Source organism: Prinia subflava, chromosome 5 (assembly GCF_021018805.1).
Source record: "Prinia subflava isolate CZ2003 ecotype Zambia chromosome 5, Cam_Psub_1.2, whole genome shotgun sequence".
NCBI lineage: Eukaryota > Metazoa > Chordata > Aves > Passeriformes > Cisticolidae > Prinia > Prinia subflava.
In genome coordinates this window covers 48,526,085-48,552,940 of record NC_086251.1, presented here as the reverse complement: position 1 = coordinate 48,552,940, position 26,856 = coordinate 48,526,085, and the positions used below count along the sequence as shown (strand labels likewise).

Here is a 26,856-nt window from a genome sequence, read left to right as displayed (position 1 = left end):
GTACTAATAAACAAAACAAATGCTGCATCTTTTCTTCAGAGTCACAGTAAGCCCAGTGTTGTGAAGGCACTATTCCTTTATTAACAGTGCCAACTATAGAAGAACACAACAGAGCCCTATACTTAGAAGCAATTTAGCTCAGCCTCCTTTGTGCTAGCAAAATCCACACACCATTTAAATATAAAACTTCAGGACTCATCTTCTGAGTTCATCCTACAGGAGATCCCAGTGATTTAGCAATGCTGGGAATCCTCATGCAGGGAGGAAAGCTCTTGGGCCCCACCACTCCTGTCCTAATTCCTCTTTCCTCTGTGACAGCAGCTGCTTGCTGCTGGCCAGTGGTGCCAGACCTGGCCTAACTGCAAGACCCATTGCAAAGCACTTTTCAAACACTTCTCATGCACAAGCACAGAGCTAAGCCTTCTCCCTCTAGCCCCCGCATTTGTTTTTATTTGTTTCTTCTACCATCATAAAATGAAGTCCACATAATATTTGTGATGTCTTGAGACTGAAGCAAATCCTCCTAGGAACTATTTACAAACATACAAAGGACAAAAATGTGCCTGCGAGTAGTCAGCCTGGATTTGTGAAGGGAAACTCAATCCTGACCAGCCAACTTGACAACATGATGACTGGCTCAGATGGTAGAAGTTAACTTTTTTTAGCAAGGCTATTGACATTGTCTCCCATCATATCCCCATAGATAAACAGATGAAGTACAAGCTGGACAAATGGAAAGTGATGTGGACTGAAAACTGAGTGAACCACTGAGCCTAAAGGGTTGTTGTGATTAGTGTCAAGGAAGCCAGCCACAAGTGGTTTACCTCATGGTCTACCTTACTGAGGGCAATAAATAAGAGTATGGGTCAGAGTGCACCTCAGTGTATGCAGATGACACAAAACCAGGAGGAGGTGCTGACAGACCAGGACACTGGTGACTCAACAAGCTGGAGAAACAAACCAACAGGGATCTTACGAAATCAGGAAATGCAAGTCCAAGCTGTGGCAGAACAGCCCCATGCACCAGTAGAGGCTGGGGTCAGCCAACTGGGAAATAGCTTGGCAGGAAAGGACCTGGAGGTCCCAGAGGACACAAAACTGACCCAGAGCCAGCAATGCACTCTTGCAGGAAAGGTAGCTGAGAGCATCCTGGGCTGCACTCAAGAGCATCACCAGCAGCTCAAGGAACAGGATTGGTTTTCTCTATTCAACACAAGAATCTCATAGACAGGCGGCAGCGAGTTCATCGCAATATTTGTGCAGAAGCTTAGACAAGAGAGATTTTTAATCTTGAGAAGAGAAAGCTTGGGGGCCTTATTTGACATATATAAACTCTGATGTGAGACAGTAAAGAACACAGGCAGGTTCTTCCCAGCGGTGCCCAGTGATAGGATGCAAAACAATGGGAACAAATACAATACACAGGAAATTCTACCTAAACATTAAAAAAACCACCAATTCTTCCATGTCAGAGTATTCAAATATTGGAATGAGTTGCCCACACATGTGGTGCAGTCTCCATCCATAGGATTTAAAGTCCTGAGTTCAGGACAAGACTCTGGATATATTGCTCTAATTGACACTACTTTGAGCAGAGAGGTGGACTAGATAATCTCCAGAGGTCCCTTCCCACAACTATACTATGATTATGTTCAGGATGTGTGTTGCCAATTTTGCAAACTTTCATGAAGCTCAAGGAAGACAATAAGATTTCGTACATGAATTTTTAAAGCATTTTTAAAAACAGATTCTACAAGATAAGAACAAAGAAAATTTTAAAAGTCCCTGGGTACTCAATTAGAAATATTTCTATCTGGAAATGGATGGAAGGACTACAACTCCTTCTGCAGCATAAAGAATGAAGATTAGTCACTGTGCTGCAAGACAATATTACCACAAAGGATTTTGAAACAGAGAAGACAGATTTACATTTCTCTCTCCTTCATTCACACTAGCCTATAAAATATAATGGCAGGGGCAGAATACAGTATTGTAAAGAAGACTGAGGTTTACCCAAGCTCTATCTGAAACTCTGCTTGTGTAGAGCCTTTTCTTTCACACTGTGGCTAACTGCACCAGTTTGGCAAAAATGATTTGTTAAACAGCCATTGTTGAGTCAACCACTGAAGTCTGTGCTCTGTGTAAGCAGAAGTTCTGATGAATGGCTGCAGGGAATTAGTATTAACACCCCTTAAATGGCATTATTTTCAGTCCAAGATTCTATAATATTCTATGTTGATCCAAATCTAAATTTGCGGAAGTAAAAATTTAGCAACTTCAATGAGTGAGGGATTAGAATAGCATGATGAAAAAAAAATGATTAAAGTTTTCAGTAACTAATTGGATATTTAGGAAAATTAAATTCCCAAACACTTAAACTTGAAAAAGGGTGTCCACAGTTGTGGGAATCTTTGGACACATTCATAACTCATCTGGATAAAGTCTTGAGCAATGTGATCTAACATCAAATGGCATTAGACTTGGAAGCTGGCTCTGCTTTAAGCTGGGCATTGGACCAAATGACTTCCAAGGGTCCCCAGCCATATAAACTGTGCTGTGACTGGGATTCATAAATGCTAGACTTAATTTCCTATTTGTATAAAAGCTTACTACCTGACTGGATTTAGCCTTTTCAGAATTATTCAACTTCAATTCTCCCTCCAGGATTTCTGTTTTCCTGTACAATCTACTGTTGCCAAGGCAAACCAGAAATCCAGATAAATATTTCTGTCAATAACATAAAAGTGTGTGGCTCATAAGACTTCCTTTGAGAATCACCTTTAGTTTATTGTGAAGATTTTTACATAGCAATCTTTCCTATGCAGATGGGTAGACACAGACTTAAATCTATTACACTGTTTCTAGGTACTGCTCTTGCTAATAAAAACTAACACATTTATAAGATTTTGGGGGTTTTGAGGGGTGTCTGGGCTTAGTTTTTTCTTTGAATAATTTTAGGTTTTTAGTAAAAAAAAAGGAAAATCTAGAAATTATGAAAATGTCTTGAAATGACAAATATTCATGTGTCATTTTATGACTAGTTTTCATTTTATTCTGAAATTATTACTCCTTTGATAAAATACAACCTAGTATTTTCTGTAAAAGTATAACCCTTTCTTTACACTGGTGTAAAGCACTTACTTTCCTTTTATTTCATGTGAGATATACTTACATTTCAATTATACTTCTTTAAACATACTATGTAACAGTAGTGTCTGAACATGTATTTGACATTTGTTGTAGCAAGTATATTATAAACAGACTCAGTCCCATGGAAAGATCTGTTATTTTGTTAAAGTAACTTCCTTTGAGATCCTCAGTTGAACAAAGACAGAGAATTTTGAGCTATATAATTATTAGCACAGTCTTGAATCTAGGTATTACAAGGGAGTAAATCTGCAGTAAATCCAGAGTAAATTAGGAGAAGAGACTCAAAGATATTTCTTTAAGAGAAGAAACTTTATTTTTAAGCTTTTATTTAGTACATATCGGAACTTGTACCACTACATATGAAACTTCTAATGTAATTAAAGTAAGAACCAAAACCCAAGATTTAGCTGCATGGTAGTTCTGTATTCACAGCAACCTTGTTCACCAGGATAGGTTTGGTCAACTGAAGTCTCTTATTTCTCTTTCCTTGCTAATAGCTGTTGAAGAGAGAAAGGAGAATTTCTAACTCATACAGATACCCCTTTCTGTTTCTGAACCAAACCAAATACATTATAATGACACAATAATTTCTTTCTTACTAATATCATCAGTTTCTATGAGTTTAAACATTAATTATTACGACTAAACATTGAGCTTTTCTCCCTTGAATTTTAAGAAAAATTTCAAGAATGTAAGAAGTGCCTCAAAGGAACATATTTTTCCTCACCAACGTTACCTCACTATCAACATTACAATCTCCTAGAAGATAAATGTTTCTTCTTCCTTAGAGAGCCTATAACACAAATTGCATTTTGTATGGTTTCTAGGTAGAATTCATTTTGGCATTTTTTAAGTCTGAATGTGAAAAATAAAGCCAGTCTTTTTACTTCAAGATCAAGATAATGCCATTTCTCATTTCGAGGTGATATAGCAAAAATGAGCTAGGAAGTGGTATTATCTTTCATTCTGCCAGTCTTCATTCAGTGACCCAGAATTTATAATTTTCACATTCAACATGATTTGTCATGTTCACAGCATGCATTATGTGCTATAAGTCTTCTGAAAAAGTACAGGGCCTGTAATTTTTTCTACACTGAAAGTGGAAAAAAAAAATCACAGATGCTAACTGAATTCTAGAAGAGTGAATTACTTCTGTTGACCTAAATTTCTCTTATAGTCTAATTTAGACACAGGATATCTTTTCATTCTCCAGTCTTATTTCTTCTATCATTATACTTCACGCACACATAGAGGAAAAGTTTAAATTACCTAATAAGTACTAAAATCTACTTAGAGTCTTCTTCAGCTTGTGGGTCTTACCAGTGTGGAGCATTATAAACAACAGATCCCAAAGCTCCCACTTTATTACTATGTGTATTTCTATCATGCCTTCTCAGCCTTTCTGACTATAGCATATTCCATCTTGTATCAGTACTGGTTTTTTCATAGCAACTCTAATGTAATAGTCATAGAAGCTGATGAGAATTTCTAAAAAATAGAATGCCGTAGCTGTACATTTCAACTTCGCCTTTCTAAACTGACTCACAGGTCTAAAAAATTGTTTACTTTGTCAAGATTTATGGACAGCTCTAACAGAAGCTGCCACTTCACCTCAACCCTTGCTATTAGTCTCTTCAATCATTTAAAAACAAATTATTCTATGATAAATGCACTTGCAATTCCTCTGCATGCTATTAAGAAAAGCACATTAAAGGTTAGAAAAGCAACTGTTAAATGGTCTTTCTGCCTCTGTCTGCTTGGCTTCATAAAAAAGACCTTTCTGTATATGCAAAAGCTGAAGACCACAGTAAAAGCCTGAATAACCCTAGCCTTTTAAGAATTAAAGTACAAGTAGAGCTTCTTAGCAATCTTTAAAAAAATTCAAACTTTTTAGAATAAGTTTGTAATTCCCATAACAAAATCTTACTAAGAGTAAAACACAGACTAATGGTAAACAAAACATACTTTGTACATGAGTTGACCAGCCCTTTTCAAAATCACAGAGACTGGATCAAAAGAAAATGCAAATATAAAAGACCCATAGAGACAATATAAATAGCACTGAGTATAGAATGAAAGTACAGGGTATTAGTACAGTAACTGACTGAAAAGCCCCAAGAAAATAAAAATTAAAAAGAGTAAAGAGAGGGTTTGAAGCTTTTGATCACAGAATTTTCCTCATATGCAAGTAAACCATAACTAGATATCTTAGATATATTTTATATCAATACCTAGATATTTTAAGTAGATAGGCATCATATCTAATAATACAGGCTAAGCTTATGTTCTAAATTGAAAGAGAGGAGTAAAATTGTGAGCACCAAAAAGTACATCTGAAATTTTAGAAACAATTTGAAGTTTTAGCTGTAGAAGCAGCTTTATTCTCAGCCAAGGAAATCTAACTGTGGGCTCAGAATGACTTCCAACAGCTCATGTTAAATTTCTATTAAATTACTGCTGTTGTACTCAAAGGGCCTGATGACTCAAAAGAAAAAATAATCAGAAAATGAGCATGAAACAGTGAACTCACTCCTTATAAGAGCTAGGTTTAGGACAAGTTAGAAGTGGAAAGCTTTGCTGGTTCACATTCTATTCATTATTCAAGGACTATACATAGCAGTAATACTCATATTTTCAAGCATATTGGAGAGCTGCTTCAGACTGATGCATTTCCATGCATCAGCAATACAACGTCAAACAGCTGACTCCAGTGCTGCTTTCTCATTTATCAAAAGCAACCATAGTTCGAAGGCAGCTCTCTGAGGTAAATATACAAATAACTGAAAACTGCTTCAATTTCAAGCTGTTCCTGGTTCATATTCTGTCAAACAAAAAAGTGTCTTATTTGCTTCATGTTCACTTTGGAAAGAAGGATAAAATTCAGCTACTTAATTAAATAGAAGGTTAGTGTCATGCCTCTCAAACAAACATAAGATTTGTTCCATTTGGAGTGGATAATCAAACCAGGTAATACAATTAACATAATAAATAAACTGAAGTGGTGACACAAATCTTTCAAATTTCCAGCTCTCTGACAGAATAATTTCAAGCAGTAGATAAAAATGAGCTTACATATACAGATAATTAATCCATATCTGCATTCCTTATAAAACCATTATCAGCACACCATCAGAATCTTCCTGCCTACCTTTGCTGGTTTGGGGTGGGGTAGAGTTAATTTTCTCTCCAGTGTCTGGTATAGGGCTGTGTTTTACATTTGTGCTGAAGACAGGGTTGATAATAAAGAAATGTTTTTGCTATTGCTGAGCAGGGCTTACACAGAGCCAAATCCTTTTCTGCTCCATGCTAGGGAGGAGACTAGGGTTGCATGAGATTGGGGGGAGACACAGCCAGGAGAGGTGACCCAAACTGACCAAAGGGATATTCCAGACCATACAGCACCATGCTCAGTATATAAAGTGGGGGGGAGAAGGAGGAAAGGGAAACATTTGGAATATTTGGAATGATGGTGCTTCACTTTCCAAGTCACCATTACACACGACGGGACGCCCTCCTGGAGATGACCAAACACCTGCCTGTGGGAAGCAGTGAATTTGCATTGCTTTGCTTGTGTGCATGGCTTTTGCTTTCCCTATTAAATTGTTTTTATTTCAGCCCACAAGTTTTCCAGCTTTTACCCTTCTGATTCTCCCCCAGTGAGTGAGTGGCTGCGTGGGGCTTGGCAGCTGTCTGGGATTAATCCACGACACTATTCCACTATATTTGGGTAACTGTAGTCCTAGTAACATTCCCTATCTTAAAAATCACTACAATAATCTTAAATAGCCTTTTGTTACACTATTTTTTCCTCACATAGTCAAATTGACTTATTTCTAGTGGTATAGTTATCCCAGAAAGAGTTTGGCATTCTGCAATGGAAAGAATAAACAAAAGCATTTACCAGTAATTCCACCCACATTTACTAAAATTAGGCCAGAATGATCTCTGAAGAAAAGAATATCTCTTTCCTTTGAATGCATGTCAAATATGCTCAGCTGCGTAGCAAATATTCACAGCATATATTCAGTGTTAACCATCAGAATTTCTGGCTTATCTATTTACTACGTTGGTATCAACATCCCTCTATAGAAGAAAAAGTAACACTGAAAAAGAAAAATTATGTTAACAAGCATCCATTGATACAATACTATTTGCATGCCATTCCCTTGCCCTCCTCTCCCTATGGTTTATTTGTTACTAAAAAAGAACTTTATTAACTGATTACTAAAAAGTTTGGGACAATACATTTTTAGTCTAAGCTCATGGTGTAATATTAACCCAATATATAATTTTCATGAACAATACTTTTATTAGCTATCTGAAGAGACATCCACACAAATGGATATCGACTGGCAGAACTTACTGTAAACACAGCCCACAGCGTTTACATTATCAAGGTTATTTTAGTGCATAAAGAACTCCAACGTTCTATACAACTTCCATCGGGCCAACACAGTCTTTACAGATGTCACACAAACCATCTCTGTTGGTATTCAGTGTGCAGTCCCCTGAAAATAATGAGCTTAAGGCAAACTCTGCCATAGCAATGAGGGCACAGAAAACGAAAGTAAGAAAGGGGAAGGAATAACATTTGGGGAAAAATACTCACATCCTTTACCAAAAAGCAGGTAAAGTGAGTCATGAACATCTCAAATGACCTATCAAATACTACACTCTAGGTAGAATCTTTCTCAGCCCATGGGTTTTATGGTTGTGGGACATTATACCAAATAGATCCCAAAGCTGACATGTTCCAACTGTTCATTTAAAAAGACCAAAGCCAACTTCTTCATTTAATATGGAAGTAAGATGGGACACTGAGGAAGTGGGACACTGAAAAAGTGAGACACTTTTTTACTTAAGGCCCTCAGAATTTGCAATAAACATGTAAGATACAAAGATCTGTAAATTAATTTTATTGACCAATCTACCCTCTAACACATCATTCTCAAACAGGTGGGACAGTTTAAGTGATCAAAGCACAAGTGTACCTATCCACAACAAGAGTTGATTTTTACATACCAGTATGCATCTAATAATTTATTACTCATGGTGCAACTATTTCCTTGCAATCTAACAAGCATGCAGGGTTCAAAAGAATTTACAAGTAACCCTTAAAATACACCTAAGCTGGCTTTACACGGTGCTAAAAACAAAAAGAAATAGACATACTCTTGGGTTAAAACCTGTAGTAAAGAACCAGGTTAATTTTAAGTAGCTATCATTCTTTCCTCCATTGATGTAGTGACTATCAATTACTGCAGTTAGAAAAAAACAAAAATAAAATTAAATCTTGCCCTGAATCTAACTAACTATAACATAACTAACTTCTAGTTCCCAAAATGGCAGAGAAATGTGTCCTAATCCTGAGCTTTGAAATGAAATTCCATAAAAGAGATTAACTGTTTATAATGGAAGAATTTTGGTGCGAGCAGCAATCAGGCAATGACTCATGTTTTGCTATTTAATATGGACATAAATCCTCCCCCTCAAAAAGCTCAGTTACAATTTCAGCAGTGAAAATGCATCTTTTTTGTTTCTTCCTTTAAAGATAGGATTTTTATCTCCAAGCCTGCCCAACAATGTAAGCAATATTATCATGTAAAAAGTGTACTAAAGCAGATGCCTTTCACATTTCTCTTTTACATATGTTTATTCTGCCAGAAATAATACAATCAACCCCTACTTACAACAAAAATAAAATTAGCATGTTTAAAGTATTTTCCTTCTGTCCCTAGTTGAGCCTTCTCAGTATACTCTTGGTAACAGAAGTTACCAAGCAATTTCACTAAGGAGGAGGGGGAAAAAAGCTAGTATACACTACTTTAGAAAATCTGACCACAAGCTAGTCAGCTGCACTTCTCATGCAGCACAGACAAACAGTAAATCATCTCATTTTTTAGGCATAAACTACTGCGAGCAAAATGCAATGGTATTATTGAGTGCAACATCACTTCTGCTGTGCAGCTCTGTTAATATCAATTGTGTTGCCAAATGCTTTGATCCACCTTCAATCCAACTTTCCTGGTCTATTCCAACTGGTAAAGAGAAACGTTTTGGAATTAAATATGCAGATTTGAACAACCTTTATTTAATCATAGCATAAACTGATGGCTCCAGTGCTTGATGTTGTTCTTTGTTGTTCAACAATAGCTATGGGGAGGCAGCAGGCGTGGGGAGAGGAAGAAGTTAATTGATACCTACCCAAATTAATTTACTGGTTTTACTTTAAAAAATGTGGAATTTTTATTAGTGGCATAATTGACAATTTGGACACAAAGCTACTCAAATAAACAAAACAAACAAACAAACAAACAAACAAAAAAGTCCTCCAAGATATTCTGTTTGTACCTTTTCTCTTGGACTGTCACATAAAACCCTGTGGAAACTTATGTAATTTTATTTGAAGTTACATTGCTTTGCCATTTAAAAAACTAAAAACAAATTATATCATTCTGATTTAAGATAGACTGGGGAAAGAAAAAAAATATTCTTATTTTTTCCCACAATCAAATAGGAGATTTAACTCTAAAAACTTATGAGAAAAATGCCCCAGGAAAAAATGCTGTATTGGTCTATTTCCAAAGTTAGAAGTATTCTCTTAAACTGGATTATTCTTGAAAAATGGATAAGACAAGAATAATACATAAAATATTTTTTTCCCTATTAGAAAGAATGTAAGACTATGCTTTTTGAGACTACAGCCTTTCTTTAGCATTACACATCATTAATTTAGTAATGTGGGTCACCTTCGTTTATATAATCTTACAAACATTGTCAGTTTAAAAAAATATTTGAAATCCTGTAAGAAACCTCTGTTACTATACTCAGCTTGGACTCACACACACTTAAAACGATGCAATTCCATTCATGCCAGTTCATCTATCCCTGCTTACACACTGCCTAAATCTGACTTTCTTATAGTAAATTCAAGAACAAGTGGAAGAACGTGAAAGTAGGCATTACATAGAAACACTGAGGCTAAATTCACACTGTAACATGTTTCTGTAAATAAAGCAACTGCAATTTTGGAATTCTGCAATGACTAAGAAGTACTGCCTGTGTGTAGTCTGTTAGGAAAGGTAATATATAAGGGATAGATGGGCAAGACTTTTCCAACAACAGTTAATGAGCTCAGTAAAGCATAGCAATTACCCTTGGCCCTGCTCTGATTGGCATGACTGACAAGGAATGACTCAGCCACTCTGTACATGGGAGTTGCACACATTCTCAGAACCTACAGTCACATAACATGGAATAAACAAAATTGCTGCTGGAACAACCGCTACCAAGACACAAGGACATATCCAGAGCCTGGTAGTTTTATTTCTTAACATTAACGCCTCATAGGGTAATGTTTTGCAAAGAGAAATACACAGAAACATTTATTTGAATGTAAAAGAAGCTAAATAAAATAATTTAAATAAGAATACCTGCATCATCAAGAGTCCACTCAAATAATAACATGGATGTGAAACACCTGGTACTTTCTGCTCGTGTAAAAGTATGAGGCTGCAGCAAAAAAGTCTCAGACAGACATATGCAGGAGATCTAGCACAAGTTTTCAAGTGGTTCTTTGTCCCCTTCTTCATTCTGTTTAATTATCACTCTTAAACCAGAAAGACTTTTTTTTTCCATATATCAGGGTGGATAGGCCATAGGGAACTGGCATTCAGGGGCAAAGATTCCATCTTTTCAAACAGTGTCTCCATGAGACAGCAAGGCTATTCATGGAGAGAGGAGCAACTTCAATCTGCAGTGAAATTGATGGCCATGTAAAACTGGTTTTAACAGACTCAGGCCTAGGAGTTAGGAGAGCCCTGGTTTTCAAAGCCTGCAAAGGATACTGCCACTGTCTAGACTGCAAAGTCATCCACAACCTGATCTAGAAAAGTAAAGATACCTTGTGGGGGGAAGCAGAGGAGAATTAAAATATAAGAATGCCAGTGACACATTAATTCTCAAAGGATGAATTTCAAGAACACCTCAGTTATGAACAATTCCCATCAATGTGCCTTTGTATTACTGGTCTTTTTAAAAAATCTTTGCCCGAGGACATAACTGTCTTTGCCTAGAGATGCCACTTCTGGCCTCAGTTTTTGAATCTGAAATGACCTTCTTGTTCAGGTACAGAGTTCTATAATTCTGTATAATTAAAACAGTTGGTTCTTTAGCTGTAATATGGGTTTTGCCAGCCTATGTCAATAGAAGTCCTTGCTATAGAAATCACTTTCATTTCCTTTTCTGTTTGTCCTCAAGAACTAAAGGCAACTTCTCTTACACAAAAAATTGCACCTAAAAGATTAAATAAGATGCTCCTACCAATGCTGGAGAACTTATCAACGAATAATGGAGACCTCTTTGAGTTGCTTAGTCTCAAGGACTGTCTACATTCCCATTCTGTTTTCACAATGCAAAAATTTCTGTCTAAGTAATTAAATGATCCTGGTTTTGTTTCCTGTGACATAAAGCTTTGGGCTCCAAGGCTTGACAAAATCCAGGATAACTCAGTGTTGGCATTTAGAGCACCAGCTGGTGGAACAAGGACAAAAACACTAATATTACTAAAGTTAACTCTAAAAATAGATAAATGAATTATTATACAATTTTACCCCAGAGAGCAGGATTAATTTTAAATCTCAACAAAGCTATTTCTCATCTCATTTCAAATTCTTCTGTCATAGCATATCTGCTGAGGCACAGATACAGGCCCAAGACTGCAGTCCTAGTTCCTGAAGTCCTAAAATTATAATCAGAATTTCACCTCAGTAAAACAACTTCTCTTCACATAAAGTTTACTGTGTAGCAATATGAACCAATATATAATGGAGTACTATCTACCTTGCTTTGCAGAGATTCAGAAAAGCTTTTAAACAACCCTGAATGCAAAAACCAGCATGCATCAGCATATCAGCACGAAAAGTCACTCTTCTGAAGAGTCTCAGAGTACTCAGATTTTTTGGGACAAGTAGTGGTGCATGCTACTAAACTGGTTTTAGGGAAAGAGTAGCTGAATCAATACTAAATGCTGTTTCTTCTTTGTGCTAGCAACATATGGAGTCAGAGTGCAGGGCCAGAGAAGCAGCACATCATGACACATCAAGGGCTTCCTATGCCTGCAACAAAGTTGTACTCAAAACACCTAAAGGAATTCGCAAGAAAGACCTGTTCAGTAAATAAGGAATTGGTTGGATGTTTACAATTAGAGGCTGGTGGTCATTGGCTCAGAGTCTTGATGGACATCAGTGAAGACTGATGTCCCTGAGAGGTCTGTACTGGGACCAGTGTGATTCAGTATCTTCATTAGTGATACAGATGAAAGGATTGAGTGCACCCTCAGCAAGACCACCACCAATCATGACTGGATGCTGCTGGAACCTCGTGAGGTTTAACAAGACCAAGTGCAAGGTACTGCACCTGGGTCAGGGCAATGCCTGGTATCAGCACAGGCAAGGATGAACAGATCAGAGCAGCCCAGCCAGGAAGGATTTTGAGGTGTTTGTGGGAGAGAGGCTGGACGTGAGCTGGCTACATGCACTGGGCAGTAGCCCAGAAAACCAACTGTATCCTGGGCTTCACCCAAAGTAGCGTGGCCAGCAAGGCAATGGGACTGTGTCTACCCTGCTCTCACGAGACCCAGCCTGGAGTGATGGGTCAGGGTTCCTCAGCAGAGAAAGGACATCAACGTGCTTGAAGAAGCCCAGAGGAGAGTCACAAAGACAACCAGAGGGATAGAGCACCTCTCCTGTGAGGAAAGGCTGAGAGAACTGGGGTTGTTCAGCCTGGAGAAGAGAGCAGCCTCTTACAGAAGCCTTACAGTACCTAAAGGGGTCCTACAGGAAAGCTGAAAAAAGATTTCTTAAAAGGGCATGTAGTGATAGGACAAACAGAAATTACTTCAGACTGAGAGTAGGTTTGAATTGAGTATTATGAAGAAAGAGTGGAGAGGCACTGGAAGAGGTTGCCCAGAGTTCCCAGCCCTGGAAGCATTCACAGCCAAGTTGGATGGGGCCTTCAGCAAAGTGTTTCTAGGAAAGGATGAAAAGGTTTTCCCAGGACAACAGAACAGTTTTTAGAAGAAAAACTACAGATTTTTCAACTGTGTTTGACATTCAAAAATATACTACACAGCCACCTAATTTCTCCTTATTATGTCATGAGCAAAGATGTTCTGAAGAACAAATACAATTGACATCTCCAGAGAAGAATCTGACAACACATAAGGAAGAGCTACCTGGTCTCACACATCACAGCTCAGGCAGACTTCCAAATCTCATGCAGACATGATCTCCCTTTTATGACCAGGTGAACCATGTAGGGGTAGTGTAGGGTATGGCTATAGGGGACATGGACTTCTGCAAAGCCTTTGACACTGTTTCCCACATCTTTCTACAGGAGAAGCTGACAGCTTGCCACTTGGATGGGTGTACTGTTTGCGGGGTTAAAAATTGGCTGGAAGGCTGGATGCAGAGAGGGGTGGTGAAGGCTGCTGCATTCAGTTGGCAGAACGTCACTAGGGGTGTCCCCCAGGGCTTAGTATTGAAAACAGCCCTGTTTGATACCTTTATCAATGACATGGACAAGGGGATCAAGAGCACCCTTAGTCAGTTTGCAGATGACACCAAGTACAGTGAGGATGTCACTATGGAGGGTAGGAAGGTTCTGCAGGGAGATCTGGACAGGCCGGATCCATGGCCTAAGGCCAGTGGTATGGGGTTCAACAAGTCCAAGTGCCAGATTCTCCACTGGGGTCACAGCAACCCCACACAGCACTACAGGCTGGGGGCAGAGTGGCTGGAAAGCTGCCTGTGGAAAAGGACCTGGGGGTGCTGTGACAGCAGCTGAACATGAGCCAGCAGTGCCCAGGTGGCCAAGAAGGCCAATGGCATCCTGGCCTGTGTCAGCAATGGTGTGGCAGCAGGAGCAGGGCAGGGATTGTCCCCCTGTGCTGGGCACTGGTGAGGCCACACCTCAAATCCTGTGTTCAGTTCTGGGCTCCTCATGACAAAAAAGACATTGAGGGGCTGGAGCACTGAAGGCAAGAGAGCACAAGTCTTGTGAGGAGCAGCTGAGGGAGCTGGGGGTGTTTAGTTTGGAGAAGAGGAGGCTCAGGGGACACCTTATTACTCTCCACAGCCACCTGAAAGGGGTTTGAAGCCAGGTGGGGATCAACCTCTGCTCTCAGGCAGCAAGTGACAGAAGGAGAGGAAATGGCCTCAGGCTATGACAGGGAAGGTTCAAGTCCAAGATAAGGAAGGAGTTCTTCACTGAAGGAGTAGCTAAGGCTGCCCAGAGCAGTGGTGGATTCTCCATCCCTGGAAGAGTTCAAAAAATGACTGGGCATAACACTTAGTGTTATATTTTATTTGACATGGTGGTGTTTATTCAAAGGTTGGACTCAATGACCTTAGAGGTCTTTTCCAACTTTAAAGATTCTTTAAGTCCATTTTGTGTCAAAGGCCTTGTTATATAAACAACAGTTGATACTTTCTGTTCTCTGATCATTTCAACCAGTACTTTACTTCACAGATTCAAAGTGTACATTCAAAATCAGAGTAACAAGAACTAAATCTGGTTTGCTATTGACAGGAGAGTCATCTACCAGCTGTGACTTCTTGTTTATGCTCCCATTTATAGTAGCACGAGCAGTTGTATTTTGTTCCACACTTCATTGGAAGCAAGCATCTGAAAAATTTTTTAGAATTAGCATGCATTCCCTAATCTGACTAAGACTGCATAGCTGCAACAGCATCAGCTCTGGTACACAAAACTTATCAGTAAGATGCAGTCACATAATGAAAGGAGAGGAGAGCTCCTCCGCAATATCAGGAAAGCTTCTTTTAGCTTAACTTGACTGTGAAACCAGACACCAGGAAACCATAACTTCATAAATACCAAAAGCCAGCCAAAGACTCAGACTTTTCACCCCCTCCCATGCATTGTTCCCATGCTGCTATTCAATCCCTTTGTGCTGGCACAGGTGTTTTTTAAAAGTATACGAAGTCCTGGACCACACAGTTGATCAGTTTTAAAACTAACCACCATTTTCAGGGTTTGCCTCAGGTAAAGTCCCCAGTGTGCTGTGCAGGCTAAAGGGCAAATATAGCTCAAACACCAGAACAGGGAGAGGACTGGCACTGCCATCTTCCTGCACTGCAGCCTGAGAATGAAAACTGAAATGCAGATTCTTCTCTCTCCTTTATTTTAAATGTTTCTCAATGCACTACATTAACTCTGCTCTGCATATTCACAGCTGGTTCCTCAGCTGCAGTTTCAACTCAGCAAATACGATTAACAGAAGTATTTGCACAAATCTAATTTTGAATAAAAGTATGTGCCTTAGCAACACTTCAGGAGTCTACAGGTACATCTTTTACTTTAAGGTGAAAGAATCAATTTTATACTCATTAGTTTATTTGCATAACACATTTAAGGTGAAACAAATTGTTAATCTGTCCAACTAAGTGAATCAGAATGAAACTTTTATAAAACTTAAGTTGCAATTTGAAAAATAAAAGATGGGGGAAATGAAGAAAGACTTTTTACATTGATATTTACTGCTTGGCAGGACAGATGGAAGAACGATTTTCCAATATGCTGAGCATTACAGCTGGATCGTTCAGTATACCATGTATGCATCAAGACCATAAACTGTACAACTGGAACAGAGTAGCCAGTTTTCATGATTATGCAACACACCAAAAAAAATTTGATACCATGCAAAAACTCATTTCCTAAAGTTACATGTAAATAAAAGCTTTCATTTAAAATCAAATTATTTTGAAGTGATTTGCCTACACCTACAGAAAAATTAATTTTTCCAAAATTAACACCATCACTAAAAACTAGACAGAACAACCCACACAAACTTTTAAACAGTAGTGGTTTTGACATTCACAATCAACAACATATAATGCATTAAAAGATGTTTAGAATTTGAGAATGCTCTAGCTAATCAAGGATAGCTTGTACAATAAAGTACAACTTTTCTTGTTGTTACTGTGATCTTTTAAAGTCATTGTAAGTTTAGAGGCATTGAACTCCTTCCAATCTAGATAGAGTATCTATTGTATCTTCAAAAACTGTGTTAAACGTTTTAGAAAGGGATTGTGTTGTTTTCTACACTGATAGATAGGATCTCTCAAAAAACAAAGGTTTTGTTCTCAAAAGGGTGAAAAATTCAGTCTTCCACCTTGATAACTCATTATTACCTTGTTATTCTGAGTAAGACACAAATGTCAAGGTCTGGAAGCTTTAACACTAAGAAGGCACAAATTAAAAAAAACCTAGCTGAATACAAAATCATACACACAACAGTGTATAAGCCCTAGGGAAATCTGTCAGGAAAGTCCTCAGAAAACAAATCACCCTGCAGTGCACATGCCAGTAAGCATCCAGAAACAGATTCTCTTCAGGCAAAGAATACCTACTTTGGTCTGTATACCACAAGAGTGAGCTACATTAAGACAAATTAATATAAGTAATAACATGAATCAAGCACCAGAAAACATGGAAACTAAGATCACAGGGCAAAAGTTCACAGCAGGAAAAAAAATTAATATCACCGAGGTGCTTATTGCCACTGTCCTCGTAGAGGTCACGATGCCCTGAGGTGGAATGCAAACTATTCAGTTGCTTCAGTGTGTTCTGGCAGCTTCTCTTAATCTGCTGATGGTTTTATGATAAGCCATCAAGCTGGACACTTGACACTGACTTGGTTGAGACACCCATCTATTTTGCTGTCCTTGTTCTTCTGTTGTGCCAGCATCATGCAAAGCACAGAGAGAATACAATTCTTCAGTGATTCCTGTTAGAGGCTCCAGAAACCACCAAACACTCAAGCTGAAGCTCTAAAACATAGATCTGAGACACTCAAATGCCTCTCCCTCCCTAAGTCCCTAAGCCCATTTGACTTCAACGAGAAATTCATAAACATCCCTGACAGTCTGGTCTAAGGAAGCCCAGTTCCTCTACCAGAATCAAGGTTAAATGAGATTAAAACAAATTACAGTCCACTTTGTTACCACATTCTTATTAAATTAGAACTTGCTCAGTCTAATTGCAGAATGTTACCTAATTAAAACCCAGTATTCTAGGCATCAGCGATTTAAAGCAGAAGTTCACTTATGCTCAAGTGACATTGAAGTCACACTAGCCACCAGGAGAGCTACTACATGTCTCCTTTTGCTTGCAGAACTGTTTCTAGATCCACATGATGCAGCAAATCAAAGAGATTATTTATCTGAAAATTAATGCGACTAGAAATTATCAGCTTTAGATAGATCTTCTTATCAATCTACCTCATGACATAGTTATCTGAAAAACAGTACTAGCAGAAAAGGAGAGACTGAAAAAAGCAAAGACATCCACTAGAAATAATAATGAGAGACATATTAACTTTTCAGGATTATCAAAATTACAATTATCACTTTAGAATGTAAAACCAAATTATGGTAGGTAACAACGAAAAAACAGTTACAATGAAATCACGTCCCTGTGGAACTGATATCTCACACAAGATCAATGCATCAATGTACCTACCACGTGATTAAAAGATTAGTATATAATTACATTATACTTAAGAGAACACAATGAACAGAAATTTACAAAATCTGTGACCATACGTCATGGCTAGACACAGACAAGACACTGTGGAAATACAAAATAATCATTAGATGGTTACAAATACATACCACACGAGCAAAACAATTAACTTTACAACATCAAGAAGTAAAAGACCATGCCAGAAACTCTACAGTACTGCTGGTAAATGAGAAGTGAAGAACATAAAAAGTGAAAAGAGAAGAATAACTGATGAAACACTGAGAGTTGGGAAATTAATACCTCCTCATATAGTAAGCAACAATCAGTCACTAGGGAAAAAAAGAAAATCTATCCTCTCCGACTTGGATCTCAATGTATTCATTTTCAGACTACCATAGTAAAAGACTTCAGAAGCAGAAATCTTCTAAGAACAAGTATCTAGTAAACATACAACAACTCTGCATATAAGCAAATCCAAGTTCAAGGGTGGGGAGGAGAAGTTAAGAACAGGTTTTAGAAGGCAAGGATGTGAAAAGAGAAGAAAGTAGTTGAGGTTTTTTTCAGAATGAAAGCCTTTAAAATGTGAAGACTCCCTCTGAACTTTCCCAGAAAATCATTAGTAGACATTGGCTTTCCTGTAGCATACAAAGGTTTCACTCAGTATTAATCAGCTCCATTGCACTGAACAAGCAACACTAATTTAAAATCTTCAGCTTGCAGATTAGAGTGCAGTAACTAAATGACAGTACAAAAGACATTGTGAAAAAGTAGTATTTTGATGTTATCTGTAGAGATTTAAGGTGAGAGATTTGTTTTCTATTATTGTTCTTGTATATTTTTAATGTATATGGAGATAACACCATCCTTTCCAAACAGGATACAACAGAAGTGTCATTAACAATTTGTTTCATCTCAGCAAAGCTATTTCTATAGACGGATTTTCAGAAAAGGCAGTGGCTTTTTGGGTAAGATCAAGGAGAGTCCCACATAAGGAACAACCTGACGGACAGTGAACAATGCACCTGTGTGAGAAAATGAGACACAGAAAGACTCTAATGTTTGACACATTACTGTCAAACAGCAACAGGCAGGGATTGTATTAGAATAGATGAAAAATTCCTGACAAGCTAAAAACACATACTCTTATACATTATATAAAAGGTACTACTGGGTTACAGGCAGCTTTTCAACTCTGCTTTTACTCCACTCAGTACAAGGACAGCAATATGCTATTCAACAGCAGAAGCTTCCACTGGATTATTGTATTAACATACCTGCACAGTGAGAATACCTTACTAAAAGCCTATCAAAAGCAGAGTTGAAGGTACCTTTCAGCAAGGAGAACAATGCAGAGGAAAAAATGAAAGCTTCATTAAAAGAAAAAGAATGTTATGTCTCAAAAACAGCTGCTTGAGCAGAGAAAATCAGATAAAGATGTCAGGAGAAGGTCAAGGCCAGGTTGAAAAGCAATTGATAAGATGAAAGACACGAACTGGAACCCTTTGCCATTTAAAAAGGCAATGATCTAGTTAGGACATATATGCTGGAAATGAAATCTTTAACTGGAAAAAAGCAAAGAAATTTGCTACCACACTGGAAAAGGAAAAAAAATCACCTCTGCTGGTTGTTGTGAGGCAAAACCCAGAATGGATAAGCATCCTTTCAGTGATATGTACCACATGCAAAATGTTTCCTCTGAATTTCCCTACAATCAACAGACTGCTTTGATTATGGCAACCAAGAGCAAAGCAAGTTTTAAAATCATCTATTTAATAAATTTCAGCATAAAAAGAATACCCAAACCATAAACAGAAGTCAGTATCAAAAGCAGTATCAGTGGACAAAAATGATAACTTAAAAATAATGCCATGCATCCCAAAAAGAGAAAATTATATCACCAAGAGTATCTATTCTAAATACTGAGTGCAGGCATAAACTAGAAAAACACTTAAAATAGCAGAATAAGCAAATTGAGAGGGAGCTGCAGCTGGTTCTCCAATTACCAGGTATTGTTGAAAAATGCATATTCAACTGAAAATCCCCCAGAACATTTGTACTCTCAAAGATGACTTACATAGTAGTTGAAAGATCCAGATTTTTAACTACAAAATTTAAGTTATTCAAGTAGGTGCAAATAAATACTTTTAACAAGAAGGAGATAAAATGAAGAAAACCAGAAGAGAGGGAAGTATTAACACAGTATCTTCTACAGTAATTTCTAAGGACTATAGAACTAATCACTCAAGTTTTCTCTTCTGAAAGTCCAAACACACACAGGCTGCTACAACAGTTACCAGCCTGTGTTAACTGCCCATGAGTGAATATTTGCTTAGAGTGAGTATGAACTCCCTGAATTATTGGTGTTAATAACATTAATACTCAGGGCATCTTGCAAAATCAACTGCAGGGGGACAGATGATTAAGTACAACTCTGTAGAAGGTGATTAAGTACGACAGTACGTAATCTGTGTGCTGGTGAGGAACATATTAAAAGCTCAGAAATTCTTATATATGTATGCAGACATCCCATTATACAGTGATTTTTTTTTTAAATCACAGTCCTTATTTTTATCTTGCCTATACGCTTAACATAGTCGAAGGTAAAAGAATTACTTATAGACAGAAAATTAAAGGAGTGAAGAGTAAAACACTAAAGAAGCTGTATGTAAACACAATGCTCAGCAATGTTTCACAGCAACATTTAGGAAATACCTGAGTAGATAAACAGCCCTTTCAATATCACTGAGTTCTTCATCAACTGTCAATCTTTCTATTTCTTCTGGTGTCTGTCAAGTGTGAAATAGAGATTATGAGTTTACAATGCCTTACTATTTCACTGTTTTAATCTTAAAACAACTCCTGTCTCCCCACACATACAGGGATAGCTTCACGAGTAATTTAAATTTATTCGTGAAACCTCTAGCCAACATTTCAAATTCAGTCAAATAAATCTTTCACCAGGAATGTCAGAGAAGTACAGTTTCAAGTCAGACACTATCACTGTTAAACAAGTGGCATATAAATTAACCTAAAGATACAAGTCTATATGTTCCCATCTTAATATTCTTATACTGAAAACATTAAATCCCTCCTACAAAGAATTCAAGATTTTTTTATTGTAAAAGGACTACAATGTTTCACGTCCTGGTGCTGTAAAAACGAACAAACAAACAAGCAAACAAAAAATCCAAACTGTCTATTCGCTGATTTGTGTATAATCAAAACAGACACAATTTAAAATGGATTTTATAGCACCGTTCTTTTCCGAGGTATATACCTTCAGGCTCCTGCGTACTGGCCTCTCTATAATAGTTAGTTCCTGCAGGTCTTCTATGTATCCAAACAGACTGCTGTGACTAAATTCCATCTTGGAGAAGGTTACTGGCCGCATGGAACAGCTGAAGCCTGCGGCAGCCGACGCTGTCCCCGAGCCTCACATGGCACGGCGGACGGCAGGCGCGGAGCCCGGGGCGCTCCCGCGGCCGGCGGCAGCCCCGGCCGGGCGCGCTCACTGCGGCAGCGCCCGCGGCCGCCGCCCCCGCCCCGCCCCTGCCGCCAAACTTTCTCCGCTCCGCCGGGGCGGGCAGGCGGCGGGGCCCGCGCCCGCAGCCCCCACAGCCCGCTGCAGCCGCTGGTGCCCCGGTGAGCGGGAGTTTCGAGCCAACTTTGCCCTCGTCGCTGGCCACCCCTGTCCGCAGCGAGGGCGCAGGGGCCGGGCTGCCCCCGGGCGCCACAAGGGCAGGACGGAGCCCTCGGCGGCCGGCTCGCCCCTCACCGGCGGGGCAGGGCGCGCAGCAGAGCGGAGCGACACAGCCCCGCCGCGGTGCCCGGGTGCCGCCTCTCCGCCCGCCCCGGGAGGAGGGACGGTCGCTGTGGTGCAGTGACGCTCCCCGCCCCCGTCCCGCGGCGCAGCCCCTCGGCTCTCTCCCGGGTGAGCGCCACAGCCCCCGGCCGGGGCAGCCCCAGCTCCGCCGAGCCGGTCTCCGGGGAAACGCGAGGCAGGTTGCGCCGGGCGCGGCAGCGGCGGAACCCGCGGAGGCGCGGCCCCTCAGCGCCGGCCCCGCTCCCCGGCCTGCGGCGGGCACCGCGCGGCGCCCAGCGCGGCCGCGGCCTGTGGCTCGGCCCCTCGCTGCTCCTCCGGCCTCCCCGAGCGGCCGGGACCGCCACCAGCGTCACCCGTCTCACAGCTGTGTCAGAGCAGAATGACACCGGAGAAACTGGTAACAAGTGCTGTGTTTAATGAAAAGTCCAAAGCAGGTTCCTCCCCCAATGAAAGCTTTCGTACTACTGTGAAAAAATATATATATTTTTGGCAGTAAATTGTGAAGTTCTGACGAAGACATCACTTACACTCTTCATATATTCTTATTCTTCACCTTTTGCATTCTAGACCCAGGTGACACACCACTGATACAGCAGCAGCAGCAGCACAGATTTCCATACGGATATTTTTCCCGATATATTCAGTTAGGCCTTGGATGCCTTTACCATTTTGGCTCACAAAGGTGGATTGCCTTGGGGGTTGAAGGGACAGTATTCTTTTTAAAATAAAATTATGCTAATTACCTCTGAATCGTATACAAATAAGCATGGATGATCTTTGTGAAACTTAGTAAGAGCTTCTTTTAGGTTAGGTTAGTGATGCAAAATACATACAGGACAAAAATCATCACATAGTCACACACAGCATTTACTGATAAAACTAATTCACCAGACCTCTAGACAGTGGCCTTTGCAATGGTTATATGAACACATCACACTCAGACTAGGAATTAAAAAAACTTACAAATATTTTACAAGGGCTTCTTTGAGGGAGTGTGATTTTTTTTATCCTTGTGAAATGCCCATGTGACCAAGTAAGTTTTGTTGATAAAAGATGAAAACTAATTCGAGAAATCCTAAATGTTAGATGATATTCTGAAGTATATTGCCCAGAATTTTATTAGTTTTTATTCTATGACTGGCAAGTACCTCAGCTTTTATCTAGCAAAAAATAAACATTGCCCTCTATGCGCTACTTCTCTGTCTACCTGCTAGGCCAAACAGTGTGCTCAGATAAACCAGTAAAACATTAAAACATTCAAGCATCCCCACTAATTTCAAATGTACAACAGAATTATTAGCAGAAAAATCCAATCCAATATACATATAAATAATTAAAGTGTTATGTCATAGAAAACTAAACCCATTTGGAATTTTCAAGGCATGATGATGAATTAAAATGATAAACAGTTTTTTGAACATCTCCTTTGCATAATCTTTTTAACCACAGAGCATCATTAGACAGCAAATACAATAAACAGCTGTAACTGAACCTAAGTCCTCTCAGAGTAGGTAAGGAACTAGCTCTAAAAGAGGAAATAAAAGAGTTTTAGACAAAGTTCCCTCCTCAAATTTAGAATCCTGGCATGCAGGCTTCTGCCAATGATAAGTATTAGGAAAACATACTGAAATCCCAAATACATTTATTTCGGAAAATCCTTTTGCAAGTTCTTTCACAGTCAGTCTGTGGTTATTTCACCTTACAAATAGTTCTCATGAATCTTAGAGATCTTCTGAGATCAAAAGTATTTTCTTTTGCATGAATTGAACTAGGAACTCAATGCAGTTTTCAAACAAGGAATTACAGAATTCGGTTTTAAAGACTGGAAAATATGGAGTTTAAATATGCAATTAAATAGGCTGATTTCTCCTGTTATATTTTACACAAAATTTGTAAGCCACTCAGGAAGAGAGTTTTTTTATAAATGTGTAAACATTTAGAAAAACATCTCTTCCTTACTGCCTTAAAAAAACTGTCCTTCTAACTCAGTCCAGGAAACACTGAGCAGACATGATTCCCATTAACTTTAATATCTGTAGATATGTCAAAGAAATCTACAAATACCCTGGAAATGTGAAAAGCAGAATTAAAAAAAAAAAATCAATAAATACAGTACTGGAGTAGAATAAAGAACACAGAGGGAATTAGATTAAATATAAACATATCTCATTTTGACCCATACATTTGACAGAAAAAATAAGCTTGCATATTTGGTTCCAAAACCACATATATAAAAATGAATCCCCTCTGACAGTAAACCTGCAGGCAAGTGGTCTCTCATTCTCATCTGTGATTAAAGTCACGTATGACTTCCACTGCTGCTGCTTTCAGCTCCTCCCTTTTCCACTCCTCTCTTCTCTCAAATAAAGCTCCACTCTCAGCTTCACTCTAACCTTGTCATAGCTATTGTAGTAGAATCAAGAGCTATTTCATGCTGCTTTAGTGAAATCCAGAGTGAATCGAAACCTTCATTTTAACACAGGAGCTGTGTAACCTTGGAAAGACAGCACCAGGCTGATTTCAAATAATCCTTCCTTGATGACAGCAACTGCAGAGTACCTGGAAGAGTGGCACCCATACCTGGGGGAAGAAGAGAGAGTGTTGTTATTCATGCCTTCTAAAGCAATGGGCTCTAAATTCAATGAAGACAAAAAAAAGTAAAAATAAAAACAACATAGATGGAAGGACTTTGAATCTTCAGTACCTGAAGGATTCTTCAGTACTCTGACTTTACCTAAGGACTCTGGGGTGATTTGTCAGGTTGGCACAGTTCTGCTTTGCTACCCAGCAGTTCGGTGTCTGCCTTCTGGAAATTGCTCTGAAAAAGTTGTGTTTCTTACTCTGCCTGTTACACGTAGCAGAAGAATCTACCTGTAAATTAAACCTATTCACAGAGAAATTGAAAACTTGTGAGGTCTCAGAATGTATTGCAATGCCTGAATCAGCTGAAATAGAAAGGAACTGGTTTGGGGGATACAGAAAGACATGCCAAAAAATGCTTTGAGGCAAAACATGTGTGCTCCTGATTAAAAGCTAGAATTTCTCCTGCAATAGCAAAACCAAAAAAGAAGGAAAAATTCAGCAAAGTACTTTTTAATTACGTTGGTGAAAAAAAAAAACCCAAAAACCAAAATCATTCTTCATTTCCCACTTTCTCTAATTTAATAGTCCAAAGAAAAATAAATAGCATTTCATAATGCACACGATGTAGGTTATGCACTGTGTAATTGCAGTTCCGCTCGGGACTCAGCACTTGAACTGTGCAGAAGTTCAATTCAGAATTGTCTGTTCACCACCACTGAGAGACAGCCAAAGCTGCAGCAGCCAAAGCTGCAAAGCTTTTCCTCTGACTGGAATTGGTTTTTACAGCCCACCAGACTCTTAAAGAAATGCAATTTTGATGTTCAATCTAATCCCTTAGCCTTACAAAACAAGGTTGGTTTTGTTCCATTTGTACTCCATGTAAAAATGGAGTACAAATGAGTCATGAACAGTGATTCTTCAGAAAATCTCCATGTCAAGGCAAACCTGTAACAAGATAAATATAAAAGAAACACGCTCAAAAATATGAATCTACTTCAGAACAATACTTGGAATGTTGCACACCAAAATCTCAGCAGGAAAAAGATATTATTTAGCGTATTTTCCAGTTTGTTGCTAAGAAACTGTTGCTTCATTTCACTATTGTCATTTGCAGAAAAATTGTGATTGTTCTTTTGCCACTTCAGTCGTCTAATTGTAACTATGTAAGCTATGTAATAAATTGGTTATAAAGAGAAAAGCACTGGAGTGTGTTCAATGTGCTTTCATCTGTAAGCCTGGTCTCCTATATTCTATCCTGTAACTTCGTTCCCTCCAATAAGATTTAAAAAATCAAATAGATTATTTTATGAGAACACAGAAAAGATCCTTACATTTATTTTTATGTAACATACAAAATCTGTAAGAACACAGTCATTGTGCTCACCTTGTCCTTCTCTAAGAACTAGTAATGTTCTCCTACAGTGTCTAATCTGCTGCCCTCTGTCCGAAAGTAGTTAAAAGCACATGCAAAAAGATAGAGTAACAACAGAGAAAACAGAAATTGTTGTTCTTTCTTCAAATCTTCCAGCTATTTGTATGATTTTTTTTACGTGGCTGTACGGCCTAATACCCAACTATTTACAAAGTTTAAATGATTGATTTTCTACTGTAAAAACTGGCTCTGCTATATTCATAAGCGGAAGCTTATGATGAGTCCAGTTCCTTGCCATGACAACCACAAACACTGTCTGTCATACTCATGTCAAATATATTAAAACTAACAACTTTTTGCCTTCAAGTATTCTTTACTCATTAGTTACCATAGAAACTTAAGACTTCCTACCTAAAATTACTGTTGGCGAGTTTACCAAGTTTCTCCTTGTGCTAGTGTCCTTTACTTTATTCTTCCTTTCCTGGTACTTAAAGATTGCAGTCATATCTGCTCTAATCCTGGATTAAACACGATAAACTCAGAATTTAGTTATCACTCCTAAAACCTTCACCCTCCTAAAACCGGCTCTTCACCCTCCTGACCATCCTAGCAGTTCCCTTGGCATCTGCTGCAGTTTGACTTCACCTCTTTTGAATTAAGGTGATCAGAATATAGTATTGAAAATAAAAATATCTGGGAAATAATGCCTCTTGCAAAGAATGAATATCTGTACAGGAGTTTGTTTACCAAAGGTACTACATGGGCAGCTCACAGTTAATCTTGTGGTCAATTACTACTCTCATCCACAGTGACCTAAAATTAATTAAGTCCCATCTTAATGGTATACATTCTCAGTATTAGCTTTAGCTCAGTAGTGCTGTACTTTGTATAATACAATTCATCCAATTATTTTGGTCCTCAAGGTCCTTTCAGTCAGCCTTGATATCATAAATCCCCTCTGTATTAATAACTGTGTCATCAGCAAATCTAATATTGTATCACAGTTATTCATTAAATAAGATTAGTCCACAAGACTTTAAGAAATGCAAGTAAACTCCATATAGCTGTTATGTTAATCTTTTAGTATACACACCAATGTGCTCTCCCACAAGAAACGGGCATTTCCTTTCCTGTTTAGCCAACTTCTTTTCCCTTGCAGTTCTGTCCTATTCCTTTTTCTCCTATGCATAATATTTTGAGGTTGTCCAAATAGATCACATGCACTTTATTTTTCTGCCCAGAAAACCAGTTACCCTCTTTAGGGACATAGCCAGATCTCCCATTTCCCCTTGGTTAAACAATATGGACTTTTATTTGATTTCCTGTTATCTTCATAACTTCCTTTAGTAGTCTTCCCTTGAAAATAAGATTCTGAAGTATCTAC

General features: G+C 38.7%; 1 protein-coding gene across 3 annotated transcripts in view; it reads right to left on the bottom strand.

Moving 5' to 3' along the window:
* The window catches only part of PPP4R4 (protein phosphatase 4 regulatory subunit 4), a 60,293-nt gene extending 38,427 nt beyond the window's left edge, over positions 1-21,866 (bottom strand). Inside the window, exons 1-2 of one of the 3 annotated variants that reach the window (XR_010080584.1) lie at positions 20,972-21,866; positions 20,407-20,480 (exon numbers count right to left, since the gene is read on the bottom strand). Coding sequence is in view for 2 of the 3 variants with exons in the window: in XM_063399278.1 (XP_063255348.1) it covers positions 20,407-20,480; positions 20,972-21,085 (188 nt within the window). In the remaining variant the exon portion in view is untranslated. The remainder of the gene's footprint in view (positions 1-20,406; positions 20,481-20,971) is intronic. The other 2 variants (XM_063399278.1, XM_063399279.1) reach the window with 2 other exon arrangements.
* Positions 21,867-26,856: the final 4,990 nt, after the last annotated feature.